Here is a 22816-nt window from a genome sequence, read left to right on the forward strand (position 1 = left end):
TCCAAAAGCTTATCCACCATGATCAAGTGGACTTCATCCCTGGGATGCAAGGCTGGTTCAACATACGCAAATCAATAAACGTAATCCAGCATATAAACAGAACCAAAGACAAAAACCACATGATTATCTCAATAGATGCAGAAAAGGTCTTTGACAAAATTCAACAGCCCTTCATATTAAAAACTCTCAATAAATTTGGTATTGATGGAATGTATCTCAAAATAATAAGAGCTATTTATGAGAAACCCACAGCCAGTATCATACTGAATGGGCAAAAACTGGAAGCATTCCCTTTGAAAACTCGCTCAAGACAGGGATGCCCTCTCTCACCACTCCTATTCAACATAGTGTTGGAAGTTCTGGCCAGGGCAATCAGGCAAGAGAAAGAAATCAAGGGTATTCAGTTAGGAAAAGAAGAAGTCAAATTGTCCCTGTTTGCAGATGACATGATTGTATATTTAGAAAACCCCATTGTTTCAGCCCAAAATCTCCTTAAGCGGATAAGCAACTTCAGCAAGTTTCAGGATACAAAATCAATGTGGAAAAATCACAAGCATTCTTATACACCAGTAACAGACAAACAGAGAGCCAAATCATGAATGAACTCCCACTCACAATAGCTTCAAAGAGAATAAAATACCTAGGAATCCAACTTACAAGGGATGTAAAGGACCTCTTCAAGGAGAACTACAAACCACTGCTCAGTGAGATAAAAGAGGACACAAACATATGGAAGAACATACCATGCTCATGGATAGGAAGAATCAATATGGTGAAAATGGCCATACTGCCCAAAGTTATTTATAGATTCAATGCCATCCCCATTAAGCTACCAATGACTTTCTTCACAGAATTGGAAAAAGCTGCTTTAAAGTTCATATGGAGCCAAAAAAGACCCTGTATTGCCAAGACAATCCTAAGCCAAAAGAACAAAGCTGGAGGCATCATGCTACCTGACTTCAAACTATACTACAAGGCTACAGTAACCAAAACAGCATGGTACTGGTACCAAAACAGAGATATAGACCAATGGAACAGAACAGAGCCCTCAGAAATAATACCACACATCTACAGCCATCTGATCTTTGACAAACCTGACAAAAACAAGAAATGGGGAAAGGATTCCCTATTTAATAAATGGTGCTGGGAAAATTGGCTAGCTATAAGTAGAAAGCTGAAATTGGATCCTTTCCTTACTCCTTATATGAAAATTAATTCAAGATGGATTAGAGACTTAAATGTTAGACCTAAAACCATAAAAACGCTAGAAGAAAACCTATGGAATACCATTCAGGACATAGGCATGGGCAAGGACTTCATATCTAAAACACCAAAAGCAACGGCAACAAAAGCCAAAATCGACAAATGGGATCTAATTAAACTAAAGAGCTTCTGCACAGCAAAAGAAACTACCATCAGAGTGAACAGGCAACCTACAGAATGGGAGAAAATTTTTGCAATCTACTCATCTGACAAAGGGCTAATATCCAGAACCTATAAAGAACTCAATCAAATTTACAAGAAAAAATCAAACAACCCCATCAAAAAGTGGGCAAAGGGTATGAACAGACACTTCTCAAAAGAAGACATTCATACAGCCAACAGACACATGAAAAAATGCTCATCATCACTCACCATCAAAGAAATGCAAATCAAAACCACAATGAGATACCATCTCACATCAGTCAGAATGGCAATCATTAAAAAAATCAGGAAACAACAGGTGCTGGAGAGGATGTGGAGAAATAGGAACACTTTTACACTGTTGGTGGGACTGTAAACTAGTTCAACCATTGTGGAAAACAGTGTGGTGATTCCTCAAGGATCTAGAACTAGAAATATCATTTGACCCAGCCATCCCATTACTGGGGATATACCCAAAGGATTATAAGTCATGCTGCTGTAAAGACACATGCACACATATGTTTATTGTGGCACTAGTCACAATAGCAAAGACTTGGAATCAACCCAAATGTCCATCAGTGACAGACTGGATTAAGAAAATGTGGCACATATACACCATGGAATACTACGCAGCCATAAAAAAGGATGAGTTCGTGTCCTTTGTAGGGACAGGGATGCAGCTGGAAACCATCATTCCCAGCAAACTATCGCAAGAACAGAAAACGAAATATCACATATTCTCACTCATAGGTGGGAACTGAACAATGAGATCACTTGGACACAGAAAGGGGAGCATCACACACCAGGTCCTATTGTGGGGAGGGGGTTGAGGGGAGGGATAGCCTTAGGAGATATACCTAATGTAAATGATGAGTTAATGTGTGCAGCAAACCAACATGGCACATGTATATATATGTAACAAACCTGCACGTTGTGCACATGTACCCTAGAACTTAAAGTATAATAAAAAAATACTATATAAAATGCCATCGTTTTCCTCAATGAGTTCTTAAGGAAGTAAGGGAAATCTGCAATGGTTAAAATTAGAGATGTCTGTTCATGAGCTTATGCAAAATATAAGAGCAAAATAATGAGAAATCAAATACTGAGAGAATCTACCAGTAGGTTGAACCATAAAGTTGTAGGTAACAAACTGATGAAACTCAGAAATAGCCTATGGCTTAATTTAACAATATAAGAGACTCTCACTAGTGAACTACTAGCAGATGTCGTTTAAGAAGAAGAAAACTGAATCCAGAAAGAAGGAACAAACCAAGAAGTTGGTAAACATGAAGTAAATCTGAGTAAGCATTGTCTTAACAGTAGTGATAATGGCTTATTATATCATCATAGTGATTAACTTCTGGGATATAGGAAAATAAAGTGTAACTAAATATTAGAAACTTGATGGGTTAATTACATTTTTTTCTATTATTACTGAAGATGGTGAGGACTTCCTAAATCAATGATTTATGGTATAAATTCAAATGAAACTAATGAAATAGAAATATAATGCATAATAATCAAACCAACTAGAGGTGGAAAAGAGGAAAGATTTTTTAAAATCTTTAATTTAGTAAAAATTATAAAATGAAAAAGACAAAAGCACACAAAAAGCAGGGTAAATAATAAGCCTAAAAACAAGAGAAAAAATAAATTCAACAATATAAGTAATTATAATGTAAATGGACTAAACTCTTCAGTTAACAGTGTTTGTAAACATTGAATTAAAACACATCTAGATATGTTCTGTTTATAAGGAAATGCTTAAAATCTAAAGATATAGAAAGATTGAAAGTAAAGAAATAGAAAAAAATCTAAACAGAGCAGCTAACAACTTTGCTAATTCTATTAATAACGAGTAACATATCTATTATCTAGAACCCTGCATGTGGAGCATTTGAAAAATATTCAGCCACAAAGCAAGTCTCAACAAATATTTGAAAAAATTGTTATCTTACAGGGACGTTCTCTAACCACATAGAATAAGAAAATCAATAACACAAAGTTAACCAAAAGCAAACTAACATATTAATTAAAACTAATATTATAATAAAGAAAACTTCTAAATTACATATGGGGCAAAGAAGAAATTATATTGAAAGTTAGAAGATATTTTGAACCAAACAATAAATAAAATACCACTTATGAAGGCTGATAGCATGTAGATGAAACATTACCTAGAGGGAAATGTTTAATCTTAAATGTTTACGTTAGGAAAGTAAGACAAATTGAAAATAGTTGAGTCAGGTATTCAACACAAGGAATCAGAAAAAATGCAATAGGGAAAAGAAGGGAAAGTCAAAGATAACAGCAAGGATTGATGAAGTAGAAAATAAAGAAACAAAAGACCATTTTACAAATACAAAAACCTCTATAGGGTTTATCAAGGAAAAAAGAGAAAAGGCATATATAAACTATGCTATAAACTATAACTATATAAAATATAAACTATACTAGTTATATATAAACTATACTGTAAAGTATAGTTTATATAGTTTATATACTATACTTATAGTATAAACTATATGTATATAAACTATACAGTATATAAAAACTATATAGTATATATAAACTACATAGTATATAAACTATAAGTATATAAACTATAACTATACTTATAGTATATAAACCATATAGTTTATAAACTATACTATAAAATATAAACTATAGTTTATCCTAACTATATAGTTTATACTGTAACTGTATAGTTTATACTCACTGTATAGTTTATAGTATATAGTATAACAATACATATATAGTATAGTATAACGATGCTATAGTTTATACTCTAAACTATATAACTAAAAACTATACTCACACCCAATATATAAGCGATACTAAGTGTGAAAAAATGTACATAATTGTAGATGAGTAGGAGACAGACAGAAATGAATGTGTTTGTGACTCTCAGAATCACTAAAGGATTCATGTCCAGATACTTCAACAGACTTATTATCCATGCTTTGTGGTCAGCAGGGCTCCAAGTGTTGGGTAAACATGAATGCATATCATCCTCATAGCAATGCTATGATGCACATAGTTAATTTTCTTAGGTTACATATGTGGAAATTAATACACAGAAAGATTAGGTAATCAAAAAGCAAACAGAACAATTAAATCAACCATGAGAAAATCCACTGATACAAGCACTCACTGTTGAAATCCAAGGTCAAGGCAGGCCACGTTGGCTTCCCTCATGCTCCAGCTGCTTTTGCATATGAACATTGCCTTATCTTGGTCTACAAGTTTTACTTCAACTATTCCCTCTGAATCTGTATTTCCATACTTTAAGGAAACACTAAACTTTCCTAAAATAAAAAAACAAAATAATGTGCAATATGTAGCCATTCACTTTTTTCTCTTAATTAAAAGTCTTTAAAAATAATAATGTACTTAAAGTCAAGTGAGCTTTGAACATCATGACGATTTTAACAAGTTAATAGTAAGCAATTATTTTATGAGTGCTTATTATGTGTCAGTGGCTGTGTTATTCAGCTGTATAGAGGATCATTAAATCCTCACATCAACCCTGTGAGGATAAAGCCTGTCTATTCCCATTTTTACACATGAGGAACCTAAATCTAGGGGAAGTTAAGTTCCGGGCCTAAGTGGTGAAGCCAGAATTTGGAACCCGCTCAACTGATTTCACTCCAAAGTCCATGCTCTCAAAAGTAAGCCCAACAGTGAAAATGTAAAATGTAGAAAGGGTTTATGTATTCTCATATATTTAAGGGATTTAACACCTCACGTGAAGAAAAGTCTGACACTGACAATAACCTCCACTATTGCCTTCCGCCTTTCCAACAGGGATTATAGATGAGCTCAAACAGGGAGCTTTCCCCTTCCTTTTCCACAGTATCTCAACATCTTAACTCATCTTAACTCAGCATCCCAAAAACATACAGCATCTCAAAAACATGAACTGGTATATGTCATGGTGCCTTTAAAAAGAATGTTTTAAGCGTTCCTAAGGTCATGCAGTGTCTGTAATAACTTGCTATCAGAAGACAATGAGCCCAAGCTTTGCTGTCATACATAAAATGTAGCAAGCACTTTCTGCACGCCAAGCACTCTGTGAAGAGCTCTGCATACGTTGTTTTATTTAATTTTCACAAGAATTACACAACTTAGAAACTTCACATTTTACAGATGAGGGAACTGGGGTCCAGTAAGGTCCAGCTTGTCAACAACCAGGGTGGGGTTTGGAGGGACTTGAAACTCAATTGGACTGACGGTGAAATCCCTAATCATAACTGCCCACTAATCTAAGTGCTAGGGCCCCAGCCTCCTCAGCACACGAGGCACCTGGAGGGACTGTAGACAAGCTCTCTGGTCTGACATCTGGGTTTGCTAGGTTGGAGTACGTCCCAGGTCAGCAGTGGCTCAAGCAACCCTTGGATATTTAGGGACAATGGGGTCAAGGCTGGGGGAGAGGGTTGGGGGATGGGGGATGGCTGTTGAAAGAAATTATTGGGGTAGGCCACACGCGGTGGCTCATGCCTGTAATCCCAGCACTTTGGGAGGCCGAGACGGGCGGATCATGAGGTCAGGAGATCGAGACCATCCTGGCTAACACAGTGAAACCCGATCTCTACTAAAAATACAAAAAATTAGCTGGGCATGGTGGCAAGCACCTGTAATCCCAGCTACTTGGGAGGCTGAGGCAGGAGAATGGCATGAACCTGGGAGGCAGAGGTTGCAGTGAGCCAAGATCACACCACTGCACTCCAGCCTTGGCAACAGAGTCAGACTCCATCTCAAAACAAAACAAAACAAAACACAAACAGAAATTATTGGGGCCACAGGGGGACCTGAGGCCTGACTACATGTGAGTACCAACCTTACTTGAAGACTTTTCACTGGTTTCTGAACCAACTCGATGGCCCTGGGAATAATCCCTTCAACCAAGTAGAAGTGAGTGTGGGGACAATTCTAAAGGGCTGGGCAGTGGGTAGTAAGTAGCAGGGGCAGTGAATGGAAGGTCTGGACTCAACATCCTATGCTCTGCACTCAAAGGCTGACTGGATTCTGGAGACCCCTGATTTCTTTAGTGATTACCCCAATTATTATTGAGAGTCTAGAAAAAATTTTGAGTTGTCATCATAACATACACAAGAGAATTATTTTCTGATAGAAAGTATGGCATACGTATGCCCTCTTATATCATAGAATGAGTTGAAAACTAGGCTTTTACTACCTCCGGCTGTGCATGTTCCATTATTTAAAAACTTTGTCTCTGGACGAAGACACTCCAAACTCTTTTGTTGACAGTATGTTGGGAAGCTTCTCCCATTAGTTGCACACACCACGGTGCCATTCTTTGGGCACTGATACGGTAGTTTACAAACACAGGTGCCCTCAATGCATCTCTGCCACGGCTGGCAGAAGACTTTATTGCAGGAGAGGTGAGTATATTTTTTTGCTAAGCACTTTTTTTCCACCCGATCCTCTTGAAATGTGGAAGTGACCTGTAAAATGCAAAATAAACATTAACTTAGCAACAAACTAAAGACTCCCCTTTGAAGATGAGTAAGTGAAGGAAAAGAGCAAAACAGATACAGTCCACAGTACAGATGAGGGTGGTATGGTCTGGTGGCTTTAAGATCAGACAAACCTGGCTTCTAGACCCAGTTTTGGCACTTACTGTTATATGGCCCATGGCAAGTGACCCTCCTGAAATGCAAATTTTCTCATCTGTAAAATGAGATAATATCTCCTATTTTGCAAGATTAGAAATACTATGTGTGTAATGGCTGACAGGTACTAGACATGAAATTAATGAGAGCTATTATTACCCTAATATTACCCTGCAGGACTCCAGTAGAAATAATATGAGGGCTGGTAACAGGCCAATTGGGCCAAAAGTCAATCCGCGAAGAAAAGTCAATGCTCTCTCCCTGTCCCCCAGAGCTTCCTCCTGAGGATGCACCTCCGGTCCTCTAGTCTCCCCTGCTGCCCGCAGTGAGTCCCGCTCCTTCCTTAGTGCTCTGCAGCTGCAAAGCATCAAGCTGGGGCAGACAGAAATCAAAGTCTTTAAATGCTGTTATGAAGGGAAATGAAGAAGCTAATTAAAACTATGCAAAACTTTGCAAAGATTGTTAAAGTCATTCTCCATAATTTGCTTTTCAGGAAACTTTACAAATTACTACACACACACACACACACACACACGCAAATGACAAATTGGTCATTCTGAAAACTGGCTTTTGACACAGTGATCTAGAAAGAAATATGCCAGTTATATACTTTTCATGGTTCCACATATCTCTTTTTGGCACTTATTAGAGTTGGAATTTTTGTAATAATTTCTCTCCTGTATCTTCCACTGATCAGCTTGCAAGTGTCCTGACAGCAGGTTTTACGTATCACCTTTATATTGAAACAATGATGCTCTCATTGGGTGAGAAATCCAAGCAACTTGATTTTTTTTCTACCTTTATTCCTTTAAATCCTTTCTGAAATCTCATTCCTCCTTGATCTTTGGATAGAAACTTTGGTAAGTGTCATAACTTTTTCAGTCACTCTTAGATTTAAACAAAAACAAAAAAATTAAAAGATGTTTAGTCCCAGGAATAGTCATTAAATAGCAATGACAATGTCTAGTGCTGTGGAACCATTGAAGCTCTGATCTTCATGTCAGATGAAAGCCTCTCCTTCCTCCCAGCTCAGACTTGCTTCCAGGATGTGTGATGGGTCCTTTCTGAGCTCTCCTCCACTCCACAGCTTTCAGGTCATGCTTCCCACCTCTCAGGAGAGGAAGAGAGGGACAGCAGCCAGGTCTCGCCTGATTCTTATAGCTGAGAACTAGCCTTGATGAGGTGGGGGTTGGAGCCAACTCTCTCATGCGGGGTACTATAAGGTTCTCTAGAGATTACACTACTGGGGAAACTTGATGTCAATTCACTCAATGCTGGCAGTGCCTCTCCTCCAGCTGGCTGCCATCGTCCATGTCTTCTCAGCTCCAGTCTCCAACAGTCCTAGCCTCTTTTCTGCTGAGCTTGCTTACCTTTGGCAGGGAGCCTCTTGGGCAGGGGTCCTATTTCTGATGGTCCCCAAGTCCATTCCCTCCTGAGGGCCCACACCTGTCTGTTGCCTTCCCTGCTGCCTACCATTGAAAGAGGGCTTGCTCCAACACAGCCACCTCTTTTTTCTCTGCCACCAGGCCCCTCCAGCCTTGGGTCCTTATTCCTTTCAGGTATGGGTCAAGTACCAGTTCTTTTTTCTCCTCAGACTTCAGGGAACACATGTCAAGCACTCCAAGGGAACCTGTGTGAAGCCCTTTCACAATGAAGAGAAGTGGCAGCACCTTCCATCCTCTTTGCCTGGGGTGGAGGTGGGGGATGGAAGGGAAAATACTACCTCACTCTGTTACATAAAATTACGGGAAGCCATTTTTTTGAACTGCACTCCTGCACCAAGCCCCAACAGACCAAACCAAAAGGGAGTCACTTATGCTAAGTGGCATGTAATTAAACTGAAACTTTAAGGAAATGGGAAACCACATATTGGTGAGTTGAGGCTGGAATGGGAGGTGACGAAGTGAAAGTAAAAGCTTGACTGGTTTTGGCCAGGAACAGGGGCTCACGCCTGTAATCCCAGCACTTTGGGAGGCTGAGGCGGGCGGATCAATTGAGGTCAGGAGTTTGAGACCAACCTGGCCAACATGGCGAAACCCCATCTCCACTAAAAATACAAAAATTAGCCAGACATTGTGGCACATACCTGTAATCCCAGCTACTCAGGAGGCTGAGATAAGAGAATCACTTGAACCCGGGAGGTGGAGTTTGCAGTGAGTGGAGATCGCACCATTGCACTCCAACCTGGGTGACAGAGCGAGATTCCATCTCAAAAAAAAAAAAAAAAAAAGCTTGACTGGTTTTGCCATTTAGACATGAAAACATGAACACAAACCGAAAAAAAAAAAAAAAAAAAAAGAAAAAGAAAGTCTCCATCTCCTCTCCAAGCTCTGTTAAATTGAGAATAAAGGAATTTTTTTTAAAGGGCATAAACCATAAGGTCAACGAGAATGGGGAGAGGACTGTAGGACATAAGATATCAAAATGTTGGAAGCTGGAAAACAGATGGGCTAGTGGTAATGGATTTAGCAGACCAAAGAGAACTGAAAGCTAAGCCCCACAGAACCCCAGAAAAGCTTAGGAACTAGGAGACCTAGTCCTCTGAAGAAGGAGTGGCTAACAAACAGGAAATTGGTTGAAATAAATGGTTGTATGAACATGTTACTGAGGAATCTGTTGTAAACAGCAGAAGAAACAGCAAAGATTTGAAAGTGCTTGTCTGTGGAGATAGAGTTAGGGGTGGGAGAGGGATGATGATAGGGGTGTTTTTCATTTTAAGTAAGGTCTGATGTCCTTATGCTTTCAGTAGAGAAGTAGAAGATTAGGGCCAGGCACAGTGACTCATTCCTGTAATCCCAGCACTTTGGGAGGCTGAAACCGGCAGATCATGAAGTCAGGAGTTCGAAAGCAGCCAGGCCAGCATGGTGAATCCCCGTCTCTACTAAAAATACACACACACACACACACACACACACACACACACACACACAAATACAGGCAGGCTGGGTGCGGTGGCTCAGGCCTGTAATCCCAGCAGTTTAGGAGGCCGAGGTGGGCAGATTGCCTGAGGTCAGGAGTTCGAGACCAGTCTGGCCAACATGGTGAAACCCTATCTCTACTAAAAAAAAAAAAAAAAAAAAAAAATTAGCTGGGTGTGGTGGTGCGCACCTATAATCGCCAGCTACTCAAGAGGCTGAGGCAGGGGAATTGCTTGAACCAAGGAGGTGGAGGTTGCAGTGAACCGAGATCGCACCACTGCACTCCAGCCTGGGCAACAGAGCAAGACTCCGTCACACACACACCCACCCACCCACCCACACACACACATATGCAAAAGTAGAAGATTAAGTGCTAGGCTCTGAAGCAGGAGAACATTTGATGGGATAGTAGCATAAAGGGCCACGGAGTAAAGAGAATTTTGTTTTCGTTGGGATAGAAGATATTTCATCATGGTTATAGGCTAAGAGGAGGAATCTAACAAAACGGGAGATACTTCATTTTCAAGAGGGAGAGAGGGGGGGAAATTGTTGAAACAAGGTTGAGGAGGGGATAGAAGAAGCAATCAGAACATGGCGAAGTTCACCTTAGAAATTAAACAGTTTCCTATACTTATAATTTCCTATTGTAAGTTGGAAGCAACTTTATGATAACATTACCATTTTAAATTTCAGATGGATGGTAAAGGATAACACGAACACAGTGGCTGTTAACAAGGGCAACATTAATCAACAGAGAGACAGAAAATCACTGTTGAACAATAGCTGGGCATAGTAACAGTGTGGTTTATTTATACACTGTCTAAAACACGATGACAGTAGCTTTAATTTAAAAGAATTGGTAAGTCACATGTATCTCAATGTCTAGAATAGTGGTTGCCAAAATATGGGCTGATGATTTTTGAGGACGTTATTAAAGAGGTTTGTAAATGCGTACATCAGGCTCCACCTGAAGACAACATATAAATGATGTGGGTATGCCTCATATGTTTATGTACACCTATGTTTTGAATATATGCAAATGCTATTATGGTTAATAAGAAAAATTATTTAAATCATCATTGAAACCATAGTGACTGTCGTTTCTGTCTCTCTCACAATAACAGATATTAAAATAACAACTACTATTATGTGTGTTTTTGGTGGTATAAGATGGAGTGGTGAATCTGATCATCTTTTTTTTTTTTTTCTTGAGAGTCTCACACTGTTGCCTAAGCTGAAGTGCAATGGTATGATCATAGCTCATTGTAATCCTGAAGTCATAGGCTCAAGTGATCATCCTGCCTCAGTCTCCTGAGTAGCCAGGACAGACATATGCTACAATGCCCAGTTAATTTTTGTTTTTAAATTTATTTTGTAGAGATGAGGGTCTCACTATGTTGCCCAGGCTGGTCCTGAACCCTTGGCCTTAAACAATCCTCCCATCTCGGCCTCCCAAAGTGCTGGGATTACAGATGTGTGCCACCCTGCCTAACCTGAGAGTCTTTTAATGTTTAGTTTTGTGGTAAACATTAATACTGTTTACTAAAATCATATTTTCCTCTGCTTCTGGGAAAATGGAAAGATTGCATTTTTCTCCTTGAGGTTGGGCATGGTGATTTCCTTTGGCCAATGAAATGTAAGCTGAAATAATTTGTTGGGTTCAGAGAGAAGCATTTAATCGCCAGTGCTCAACAACCCAGCTTCCTCTTCCTGTGTCATGTGATCATGGGAACACAAATTGTAGAGATACCATAGAATCAAAGCAGCCTAGAATGCAGGGCCAACACATGTAAGATGGGTTCCCTACAAAGCCACCCAGACCCACAGTAGGCTTTGCATGAACAAAACATAAATTTTGCCGGGCACTGTGTAATCCCAGCACTTTGGGATGCTGAGGCGGGTGGATCACAAAGTCAGGAGATCGAGACCATCCTGGCCAACGTGTTCTCTAATAAAAATACAAAAATTAGCTGGGCATGGTGGCATGTGCCTGTAATCTCAGCTACTCGGGAGGCTGAGGCAGGAGAATCGCTTGAACCCGGGAGGCGGAGGTTGCAGTGAGCTGAGATCGCGCCACTGCACTCCAACCTGGCGACAGAGTAAGACACCATCTCAAAAACAAACAAACAAACAAAACATAAACCGTTGTGTTAACCCACTGAGAGCTGGGGACATGGTTCTTACTGGTGCACAACCTAGCCTATATGGAATGATACACTCTTTATAATTCAAACCCTTGAGAACTACTGGTGTAGAAAGTATGGGACTTAAATCATTCTCTGTGTGAGGTATGTTAAAGAAGTTTTCTTCCCCCATTTTTACTGAGTTTGCTGTTAAGAGCTGAAATAGGAGACTATAAAACAGATGGATCAGGTATTCCTGACTGTGGCCCTAGACTAGTTGCATCAAAACCACCTGAGGTGCATTATCCTACAAATGCAGATTCTTGGAGCCGAACAATAGACCTTCTTAATCAGATCTCTGGGACAGATCTTGGATTCTGCACTGTAAACAAGCTCCATAAATATTCTATGTGTCCCCAAAACTGAAAACCACTATTGTAGCCCAGTAACTTCCAAAGTGGCTTATTTGTGTCTTGGAATATATGAAAGAATCAGTGGAATGTGGAAAAAATATCAGAAATGTTATTAATAAAACATATAGATTATAAGTTTTATTTAAAAAGTAGTAAGAAAAAATCTTTACTAATATTTAAACATGGATTATTACTTGGGCCTATATTCATAGCATATTCATTCAATATTTATTGAGAGCCTACTATGGCCAGTCACTGTTCTAAGTCCTGGAGATACAAAAGTGAGCAGGACAAAGTCATAGAGTTTACATTTTGGTAGGCAAGACAGACAAAAATGAATAAACAGTAAATATATAGGATGACATAGGGTAAGAAGAATACAGAATACGGAGAGTGAGGGGAGAATTGCTGTTTTTATAGTTGTCAGAGAAGATTTTGGAGAAAACTTTCCCTTGGGCTAGGGACCTGAAGGTGAGGGAGCAAGCTATGCAGCTTTCTAGGGGTGATGTATCACGGTCAGAGGAGATAGCAAGGGCAAGAGCTATGAGATAGAGTGTATGTGGTACATTCTTGATCAAGGGCGCCAATGTGACTGGAAGGGAATAGTAACAGGGGGAATAGGAGGAGGTCAGGTCAAAGAATTGGAGGAGTGGGTGACAGATCTTGTAGGAATCTGTTGGCTACGGTAAAGATTGGCTTATCCTCTGAATGAATCATAAAGCCCTTGGAGGGTGTAAACCCTCCAGCGTGTAGAGGTTGAGCAGATGATGCAGAACTAGTAAAGGAGACTGAGAATATGTGGTCAGTGAAGCAAAAGGCAAATAAATGGCAGATGGCACAAAAGCAATAAAAAAGGAGTGAGTTTCATTTAGTTCTGCTCTGATCTTGGTTATTTCCTTTATTCTGCTGGGTTTGGGTACGGTTTGTTCTTGTTTCTCTAGTTCCTTGAAGTGTGATCTTAGAATGTCAGCTTGTGCTCTTTCGGTCTTTTTGACGTAGGCATTTAGGGCTATGAACTTTCCTCTTAGGAACAGCCTTTGCTGTATCCCAGAGGTTTTGGTAGGTTGTATCATTATTGTCATTCAATTCAAAGAATTTTTAAATTTCCAACTTGATTTTGTTTTTCACCCAATGAAACTGAAAAAAAAATTAAAGATAAATGAAACAAGAAGATGGTTCTTTGAAAAGATAAATAAAATTGATAGACCATTAGCAAGATTAACCAAGAAAAGAAGAGAAAAAAATCCAAATAAGCTCAATAAGAAACAAAACAGGAGATACTACAACTGACACCACTGAAATACAAAAGATCATTCAAGCCTACTATGAACATCTTTACACACATAAACTAGAAAACCTAGAGGAGATGGATACATTCCTGGAAAAATACAACCCTTCTAGCTTTGGAAGAATTAGATACCCTGAACAGACCAATAAAATCAGCCATATTGAAATGGTAATTAAAAAATTACCAACAAAAAAAAGGTCCAGGACCACATAGATTCACAGCAGAATTCTACCAGACATTCAAAGAATTGGCACCTATCCTTTTGACACTATTCCACAAGACAGAGAAAGAAGGAACCCTCCCCAAGTAATCTGATGAAGCCGGCATCACCCTTATACCAAAACCAGGAAAGAACATAACCAAAAAAGAAAACTACAGATCGATATCTTTGATGAACATTGAAGCTAAAATCCTTCACAAAATATTAGCTAACCAAATCCAACAACATATCAAAAAGATAATTTACCATGATCAAGTAGGCTTCATACCAGGGATGCAGGGTGGTTTAACATACACAAGTCAATAAATGTGATACACAACATAAACAGAACTAAAAACAAAAATCACATGATCATCTCAGTAGATGCAGAAAAGGCATTTGACAAAATCTAGCATCACTTTATGATTAAAACTCTCAGCAAAATTGGCATACAAGGGGCATACCTTAATGTAATAAAAGCTATCTATGACAAACCCACAGCCAACATAGTACTGAATGGGGAAAAGTTGAAAGCATTCCTTCTGAGAACTGGAACAAGACAAGGATGCCCACTCTTACCATTCCTTTTCAGCATAGTACTGGAAGTCCTAGCCAGAGCAATCAGACAAGAGAAAGAATTTATTTCTTTTTCAATATGGGCAAATCAGTAAAGAGGAAGTCAAATTGTCACTTTTTGCTGACATAATGATTGTTTACCTTGAAAACCCTAAAGACTCCTCCAGAAAGCTCTAGAACTGATACAAGAATTTAGCAAAGTTTCTGGATACATGATTAATGTACACAAATCAGTAGCTCTTCTATACACCAACAGCTACCAAGCAGAGAATCAAATCAAGAACTCAGCCACTTTTACAATAGCTGCAATAAATAAATAAATAAATAAATAAATAAATAAATAAATAAATAAAATACTTAGGAATATATCTAACCAAGGATTTGGAAAACCTCTACAGGGAAAACTACAAAACACAGCTGAAGGAAATCCTAGACAACAAAAACAAATGGAAACACATCCCATGCTCATGGATGGGTAGAACTGATACTGTGAAAATGACCATACCACCAAAAGCAATCTACAAATTCAGTGCAATCCAAATACCAAAATACCACTGTCATTCTTCACAGAATTAGAAAAAAACAATTCTAAAATTCATATGGAACCAAAACAAGAGCCCACATAGCCAAAGCAAGACTAAGCAAAAAGAGCAAATCTGGAGGCATCACACTACCTGATTTCAAACTATACTATAAGGCCATAGTCACCAAAACAGTGTGGTACTGGTATAAAAATAGGCATATAGACCAATGGAACAGAATAAGAACCAGGAAATAACCCAAATACTTACAGCCAACTGACCTTCGACAAAGCAAGCAAAAACATAAAGTGGGGAAAGGACACCCTTTTCAACAAATGGTACTGGGATAATTGGCTAGCCACATGTAGGAGAATGAAAGTGGATTCCTATCTCTCACCTTACATAAAAATCAACTCAAGATGGATTAAGAACTTAAACCTAAGACCTGAAAGTATAAAAATTCTAGAAGATAACATTGGAAAAACCTTTCTAGACATAGGCTTAGGCAAGAATTTCATGACCAAGAACCCAAAAGCAAATGCAATAAAAACAAAGATACGTAGCTGGAACTTAATTAAACTAAAGAATCTTTGCACAGGAAAAGGAACAGTCAGCAGAGTAAACAGATAACCCATAGGGTGTGAGAAAATCTTCACAGTCTTTACCTCTGAAAAAGGACTAATATCCATAATCTACAATGAAATCATATAAATCAGTAAGAAAAAACAATTTCATCAAAAAATGGGCCAAGGACATGAATAGACAATTTTCAAAAGAAGATATACAAATGGCCAACAAACATGAAAAAATGCTCAACATCGCTAATGATCAGGGAAATGCAAATCAAAACCACAATGTGATACCACCTTACTCCTGCAAGAATGGCCATAATAAAAAAATCAAAAAACAGTAGATGTTGGTGTGGATGTGGTGATCAGGGAACACTTCTACACTGCTGGTGGGAATGTAGAGTAGTACAGCCACTGTGTTTTCCACTATGGAAAACAGTGTGGAGATTCCACAAAGGACTAAAAGTAGAACCACCATTGGATTCAGCAATCCCACTAATGGGTATCTACCCAGAGGAAAATAAGTTATTATTCTGAAAAGATACCTGTACATGCATGTTTATGGCAGCACAATTTACAATTGCAAAATCGTGGAACCAACCCAAATGCCCACCAATCAATGAGTGGATAAAGAAACTGTGACATATATATAATGGAACACTACTCAGCCATAAAGAGGAATGAATTAACAGCATTTGCAGTGACCTGGATGAGATTGGAGACTATTTTTCCAAGTGAAGTAACTCAGGAATGGAAAACCAAACATCGTATGCTCTCATTGATATGTGGAAGTTAAGTTATGAGGATGCAAAGATGTAAGAATAATACAATGGACTTTGGAGACTTGGAGGGAAGAGTGGGAGTGGGGCAAGGGATAAAAGACTACAAATATGGTGCAGTGTATACTGCTTGGGTGATGGGTGCACCAAAATCTCACAAATCACCTCTAAAGAACTTACTCATGCGACCAAATACCACCAGTACCCCAATACCTTATGGAAAAATTAAAAATAAATAAAAAGAAGTGATGAACAACTGTGTTGAATACTTCCCCATTGTGACTTTGACAAATGTAATTTTAGTGGAATGGGGAAAACCACGCCTAATTACATTCAAGAAAGAATAAAAAGAGGGAAATAAGCATAGCAAAGTTTTGAGAGTTTAGATATGAAGGGGCACAGTTTAGAGAAATGGGGCGATAGTTGGAGGAGGGTATGGGGTTAAAGGAGAGCTTTTCTTTTAAGATAGAGGATCATATATATGAGCTTGATTAAGGAACTTTATGTGATCTAATTTTAGCTAAATTAATCCTCAAAACTGACAAGTGATTTAAAGAGGTTCTTGTTGACAATGAATCCTAGATTAAAAACAATGCCAAAATACAACACCAGTGAAAAACAAAAAATGTCAGTCTACACTTCCGGCATCAGTAGAAGCTGTTCATTAGCCACATTATGAGAAGAAAAACAATGAAAAGCTAATCAGATATTACAAGAAGTCAGCTCTTTCTCTCCATCAGCAGTACTAAAAAGATTACTTGAAATACAGACTTACATCTAATACATTAACGATGAACCCCCCCATGTATTTCCTGTGCATGTTGCTCTTTCTCAAGTATCTTTTGTCAGGCCTCTGAGCCCAAGCTAAGCCATCATATCCCCTGTGACCTGCACATATACATCCAGATGGCCTGAAGCAACTGAAGAACCACAAAATATGACATTCCACCATTGTGATCTGTTCCTGCCCCACCCTAACTGATCAATTGACCTTATGACAATACACCCTCTCCACCCTTGCGATAATGTAGTTTGTGATATTCCCTTGCCCTTAAGAAAGTACTTTTAATATTCTCCCCGCCCTTGAGAATGTACTTTGTGAGATCCACCCCTTGCCCACAAACTGTTCCTAACTTCACCACCTATTCCAAACTTATAAGAACTAATGATAATCTCACCACCCTTTGCTGACTCTGTTTTCAGACTCAGCCCACCTGCACCCAGGTGATTAAAAAGCTTTATTGCTCACACAAAGCCTGTTTGGTGGTCTCTTCACATGGACACATGTGACATCTTTCCCAGTCAATATGCTATTAATATCAAGTGAAAAAATTTAAAAATAATGAAGTGTGATTAATGGCATTATTCCATGAAAGAGTAGTAGTCAAAATTATTATTAAAATATTATTTTTGTGTTGAAAATTTTATTTGTTTTAAGGTACATTTCTTTGTACAGCACTTATTATTTATACATAAATACATTCATATATATTAGGAGCACATATTCAGAAATTTATTTATTTATATTTTTCTCCCCACCCACCCTTTTTTGCTTTCCACCCACCCCCTCAACATTTTTTTTTAACAATTATTAATCAGCCTGGTCATCTACAAAACATGATTCCATCTCCTCTAGCTGCTGTTGCTTCTCTGTGTATATGGGTGATATGGTTAGGCTTTGTGTCCCCACCCAAATCTCATCTTGAATTATAATCTCCATAATTCTGTGTCAAGGGAGAGACCAAGTGGAGGTAATTAAATCATGGGGGCGGTTTCACCTATGTGGTTCTCATAATAGTGAGTGAGTTCTTACAAGACCTGATGGTTTCATAAGGGGCTCTTCCTCCTTCACTCAATAATTCTTCCTGCCACTTGGTGAGAAGGTGCCTTGCTTCCTCTTTGTCTTCCATCATGATTGTAAGTTTCCTGAGGCCTCCCCAGCCATGCTGAACTGTGAGTCAATTAAACCTCTTTCCTTTATAAATTACCTAGTCTTGGGCAGTTCTTTATAGCAGTATGAAAATGGACTAATACAATGAGCTTTTAAAAAATTCTTTTTTAAACAAAACCAAACAAAACAAAGTCTAGGTCTATGAGCGAGTACAGTGACGCAATCTCAGCTCACTGCAACTTGCGTCTCCAGGGTTCAAGCAATTCTTCTGCCTCAACCTCCTGTGTAGCTGGGATTACAAGTGCCTGCCACCATGCCTGGATAATTTTGTGTTTTTAGTAGAGATGCTGTTTCACAATAATGGCCAGGCTGGTCTCGAACTCCTGACCTCCAGCAATCCACTGACCTCAGCCTCCCAAAATGCTGGGATTACAGGTATAAGCCACCACATCCAGCCTAAAAATTATTTCTTTGGTATCTGCAGTGACATAGCAATTCTTTTTATGTAAACTTTATCTTTTTTTTCTCTAGGCAGGAGACCAGTGAAACAATTTTAGATGGTCGTTCACTAGAAAACAAACAAGAAATAAAACAACCTCCTTTTTCTAGACCTTATCAACCCTGTATATAGCTATATACCTTATCCTCAAGTTTCTTCATTGACCTCTTTTGTTTGTCTTTTCCATATTTAATCTATAAACAAAGAAAAAAAGATGATCAATTATTAAAGCAAGGAAAAGTCCACCCCTTTCCCTTTTTTCTGGGTACTATTGGAATGTTCCCCTTCTATTGCTAATTAGCTGTGTGATCTTGGATAAGTGACTTTATTTTTCTGATCCTGTTCCTCTTCTATAAAATGTGGAAAATAAAAATAATGTTCACACAAAGATATTGTGAGGATCAGATGAAAAATACATGGGAAACCCAAATAAACATTTAAGATCCTGTATAAATGTGAATAGGATGATGATTTTGGTAGATTGCCTATAGCACCCCCTTGTTCTATCCTCATTTCATCCTACTTCTTTACTGTATGGTTTACAGGGCACAGGGTGTATTTCCCTGTTCTTTGAAAGATGCTTGGAAAGTACTTGTGCAACTGGGTTTGTCCTTGTGTTTCTCTGAATAGCTAGAAGAAAAGCATGACCAGGCTAGCACAGGCATAAAAAGAAGAACCAGCCTTGCTGAGCCCAGTATAGGCCAGCTGACTCCCCACTGACCTACAGACTTGTATACCTAATAAAGTTGTATACCACTGAGATTATGTAGTGCTTTTATTATTATGGCATTGACTGGTACAATGATGATTTCCCTGGAAAACACTGAGAAAAAAACTGGAAACTTTCAAAAACAGTCAACAATGTAACCACTGTCCTTCTTCCAGAAGTGAGTAAGCAACTTGGATCCCAAGAGTTAACAACCATATCAGAAACCTTTCCATTGAAAGAGTTTTAGGTCCCCTATGGTCTTATTTATCCCGATTATGGTCTTTACTAGCAATTTTTCCTCCACTTTTTTCTCTCCTTGGAGCTGCCCATTTTGCACTGTACCTGGGAGCAGCCCTGCTTTTGACATAAAGTGATGCCACAGATACCCCACAAACTCCTTAATCAGCAACCATTCTATTCAGATTAAAAAGTAGTTAGTGAGAGAATGTTTCTCTGGTAATACCTAACAATAAATTGTTCCAATTCACATAAGAAATTTTGATAAGGTCTTTTGTTGTTTTTATTGTTTTAAAGATAAATATTCGTCTTTTTTCCAGAATCAGAATGTTGTTAGGAATTGTGAGAAGATGACTGTATGCTGTGGTCAGGTAGGATGGATTCTTGTGTGCTAATTTTCAGTCTCTCTAAAAACATGGAAATATTGTTTTGGGGTCAACTCCATTATTTTTGTCTCAGAGATTAAAAAGAAAATCACTTGTCCAGTTTTCTGGTCTTTTTTTTGTTTGTTTTTTTGTTTTTTTGTTTTTTTCATAATGAATGTAAGATGGCTAATAGATTTTTTTGAATAGGAAACATAGAGAATTGTTCAAACAGGTTCAAAAATGTGCCTGTAAAAATTACGTTTCCTTCCTTTCCTTATCCTCTCAATCCACTCAGGCCCCACGTCAGAGGCAACCACTTAACAGCTCTTTGTCTTTCCAGAGATCATGGATGTATACATGAGCCCATGTTACTCTCCAATCTGCACCCCAACATCAGTGCATTTGTAACTAGTGACCCTATAATCAGCCCCCAAAGGGCAGTTAGATAGTTTCTAATGTTTTATTATTATAAATAATGCTATGATTAATCTCCTTATATAATACATATCATTTCTTACATATGCTAAGTATATCTGCCAGATACTTCCCTGGAAGTGATATTGCTGAATCAAAGGAATAAGTACTTTTAATATCCTGAAAGATATTGACTAATTTTGCTCTACAGAGGTTGTTTTAAATTGCATTCCCATCATCAATATATGAGAATATCTAGTTTCCATACTCTTGACTACAGAGTATATATTATTAAACTTTTTAATCTTTGCCAATTTGATATGTAAAAATGTTACCAGAGCACACTTTTACTTGCATTTTTTTCCTATGAGTGAAGTTAAGTATCTTCAGTATGCTCAAATTTTAAGAGAGATTTTTACTTCCTTCTTTACATCCTAACCATATCTTTCAGTGATATAGATTTTTTCTTATGTTTTTGTAGTAACTCTTTATATATTAAATAAACCAGCAATTTATCTGGAATACGAATTGCAAAAATTGTTTGTCTACTGACAAACGGCAAGTTTAGTGTATTTGTCCCACAAGACAGACACTTTTAAAACAGCCCCATACCAGAAAATTATTTTTAGTAAAAATCATGAGATGAAAGGAATAACGAATTATGAAGAAAATGCAAACAGTGAACATTTTAAAATGGAAATTCAGATATATAATCAAATCTGTAAAAAATTTAAAAAGTAAATTTAAAATACATATTACAGTACGAACAGCATCCAACAAGGCAAAATTCATATTTGACATTTAATACAAAACAGTAGGCATCTGAGAAGTCATAAAATTTGACCCATGATGAGAAGAAAAAACAGGCAATTGAAACTTACCCAGAATTCTAAAACAGATGTTAGCATTAGCAGGCAAGGAGATTTAAAACGTTATTATAACTGTATTCCACATGTTCAAAATTAGAGACATGGATGATATGAAAAAGATCTAAATTGAACTTCTAGGGCTAAAAACTACAATACACTTGATGGAACCAAAACCAAATCAGATATGCAGAAGAAAAGACTGGGAAACTTAAAGATATATCAATGGAAACTATCTATAATATAATTTTTAAAAATAAAAAAATTAAAGAATAGAGTGTAAATAAACTGTGGGGCAACTTCAAGCAGCCTAGTACATCTATAATTGGAGCCTCCAAAAAAGAGGACAAAATGAAGGAACAAAAAACATATTTGAAGAAATAATGGCTGAAATGTATCCAAATTTGAGAACAAATGGGGAATGAACCCCAAGCAGGAGAATCATGAAGGAAACTCCACCAAACCACGTCACACTCAAATTACTTGGAAACCAATAACTAAGAGAAAATCTTCAAAAGAGTCAAAGAAAAAAGACACGCTATGTAGAGAAACTAAGATAAGTATGACATTTCTCATCAATAATGCAAATGCGAAGACAACGCAGCAACATTTTAAAAGTACTGAAAGAGAAAATTCACAATCTATAATTCTATACCCAGCAAAAATATCATTCAAAAATTTAGGCGAAAGAACAACCTTTTAAGACACACCAAAGCTGAAGGAATTAGTCAGCAGCATACCTGCACCACAAGAAAAAGCAGAAGGAAAATTATCACAGAGGGAAATCTGGATCTACACAAATAAATTAAGAATACTGGAAATCTTTGGGAGTTTTTGATTTGGTAGGAAGATAGTCTTTATCTCTGCTTTGCAATTTTTCTTGTGGTATCTTTGACTTTGCTATTATGGTAATTTATTGGCCTCACAGAATGCATAGGAAGTGTTCCCTCCTCTTCACCTTTTGAAAGTGTTTGAGAAAAATTAGTGTTAATTCTCTTTATATGTTTGGTAGAATTCACTAGTAAAGCCATCTGGTTACAGATATTTCTTTTTTGGGAAATTTTTAAATTACTGATTTATACCTTTACTTGCTATAGGTCTGTTCAGATTGTCTGTTTCTTCTTGAATTAGTTTTGGTGACTTGTGTGTTTCTAGGAATTTATTAATTTATCTAGGTTATCTAATTTGCTGGCATATAATTGCTCATAGCGTTCTCTTATCATTCTTTTCATTTCTGTAAGATCAGTAGTAATATCTCCAATTTCACTTCTGATTTTAGTTATTTGTATCTTCTCTCTTTTTTCTTTCTCAGTTTAGCTAAAGTCTGACAATTTTGTGGCTATGTCCAAAGAACCAACTTGTGATTCCATTGATTCTATTGTCTTACTATATTTTTTTTGTCTCTA

At 37.8% G+C, this 22816-nt stretch overlaps 1 protein-coding gene across 5 annotated transcripts in view; it reads right to left on the reverse strand.

The window, feature by feature from the left end:
- The window catches only part of CFI (complement factor I), a 72622-nt gene that overhangs the window by 24817 nt on the left and 24989 nt on the right, over window positions 1-22816 (reverse strand). For 2 of the 5 annotated variants that reach the window (XM_023219935.1, XM_023219934.1), the window contains exons 2-3: window positions 6605-6875; window positions 4562-4715 (exon numbers count right to left, since the gene is read on the reverse strand). The exons of 1 other annotated variant lie outside the window; for it this stretch is intronic. In XM_023219935.1, the coding sequence (XP_023075703.1) occupies window positions 4562-4632 (71 nt within the window). In that variant the 5' untranslated portion in view covers window positions 4633-4715; window positions 6605-6875. Of the gene's footprint in view, window positions 1-4561; window positions 4716-6604; window positions 6876-7213; window positions 7416-18959; window positions 19199-22816 lie in introns of those variants that run through there. 2 more of the 5 variants (XM_026455019.1, XM_023219933.1) reach the window with 2 other exon arrangements.

This window comes from Piliocolobus tephrosceles, chromosome 3, assembly GCF_002776525.5.
Source record: "Piliocolobus tephrosceles isolate RC106 chromosome 3, ASM277652v3, whole genome shotgun sequence".
Taxonomy (NCBI): domain Eukaryota; kingdom Metazoa; phylum Chordata; class Mammalia; order Primates; family Cercopithecidae; genus Piliocolobus; species Piliocolobus tephrosceles.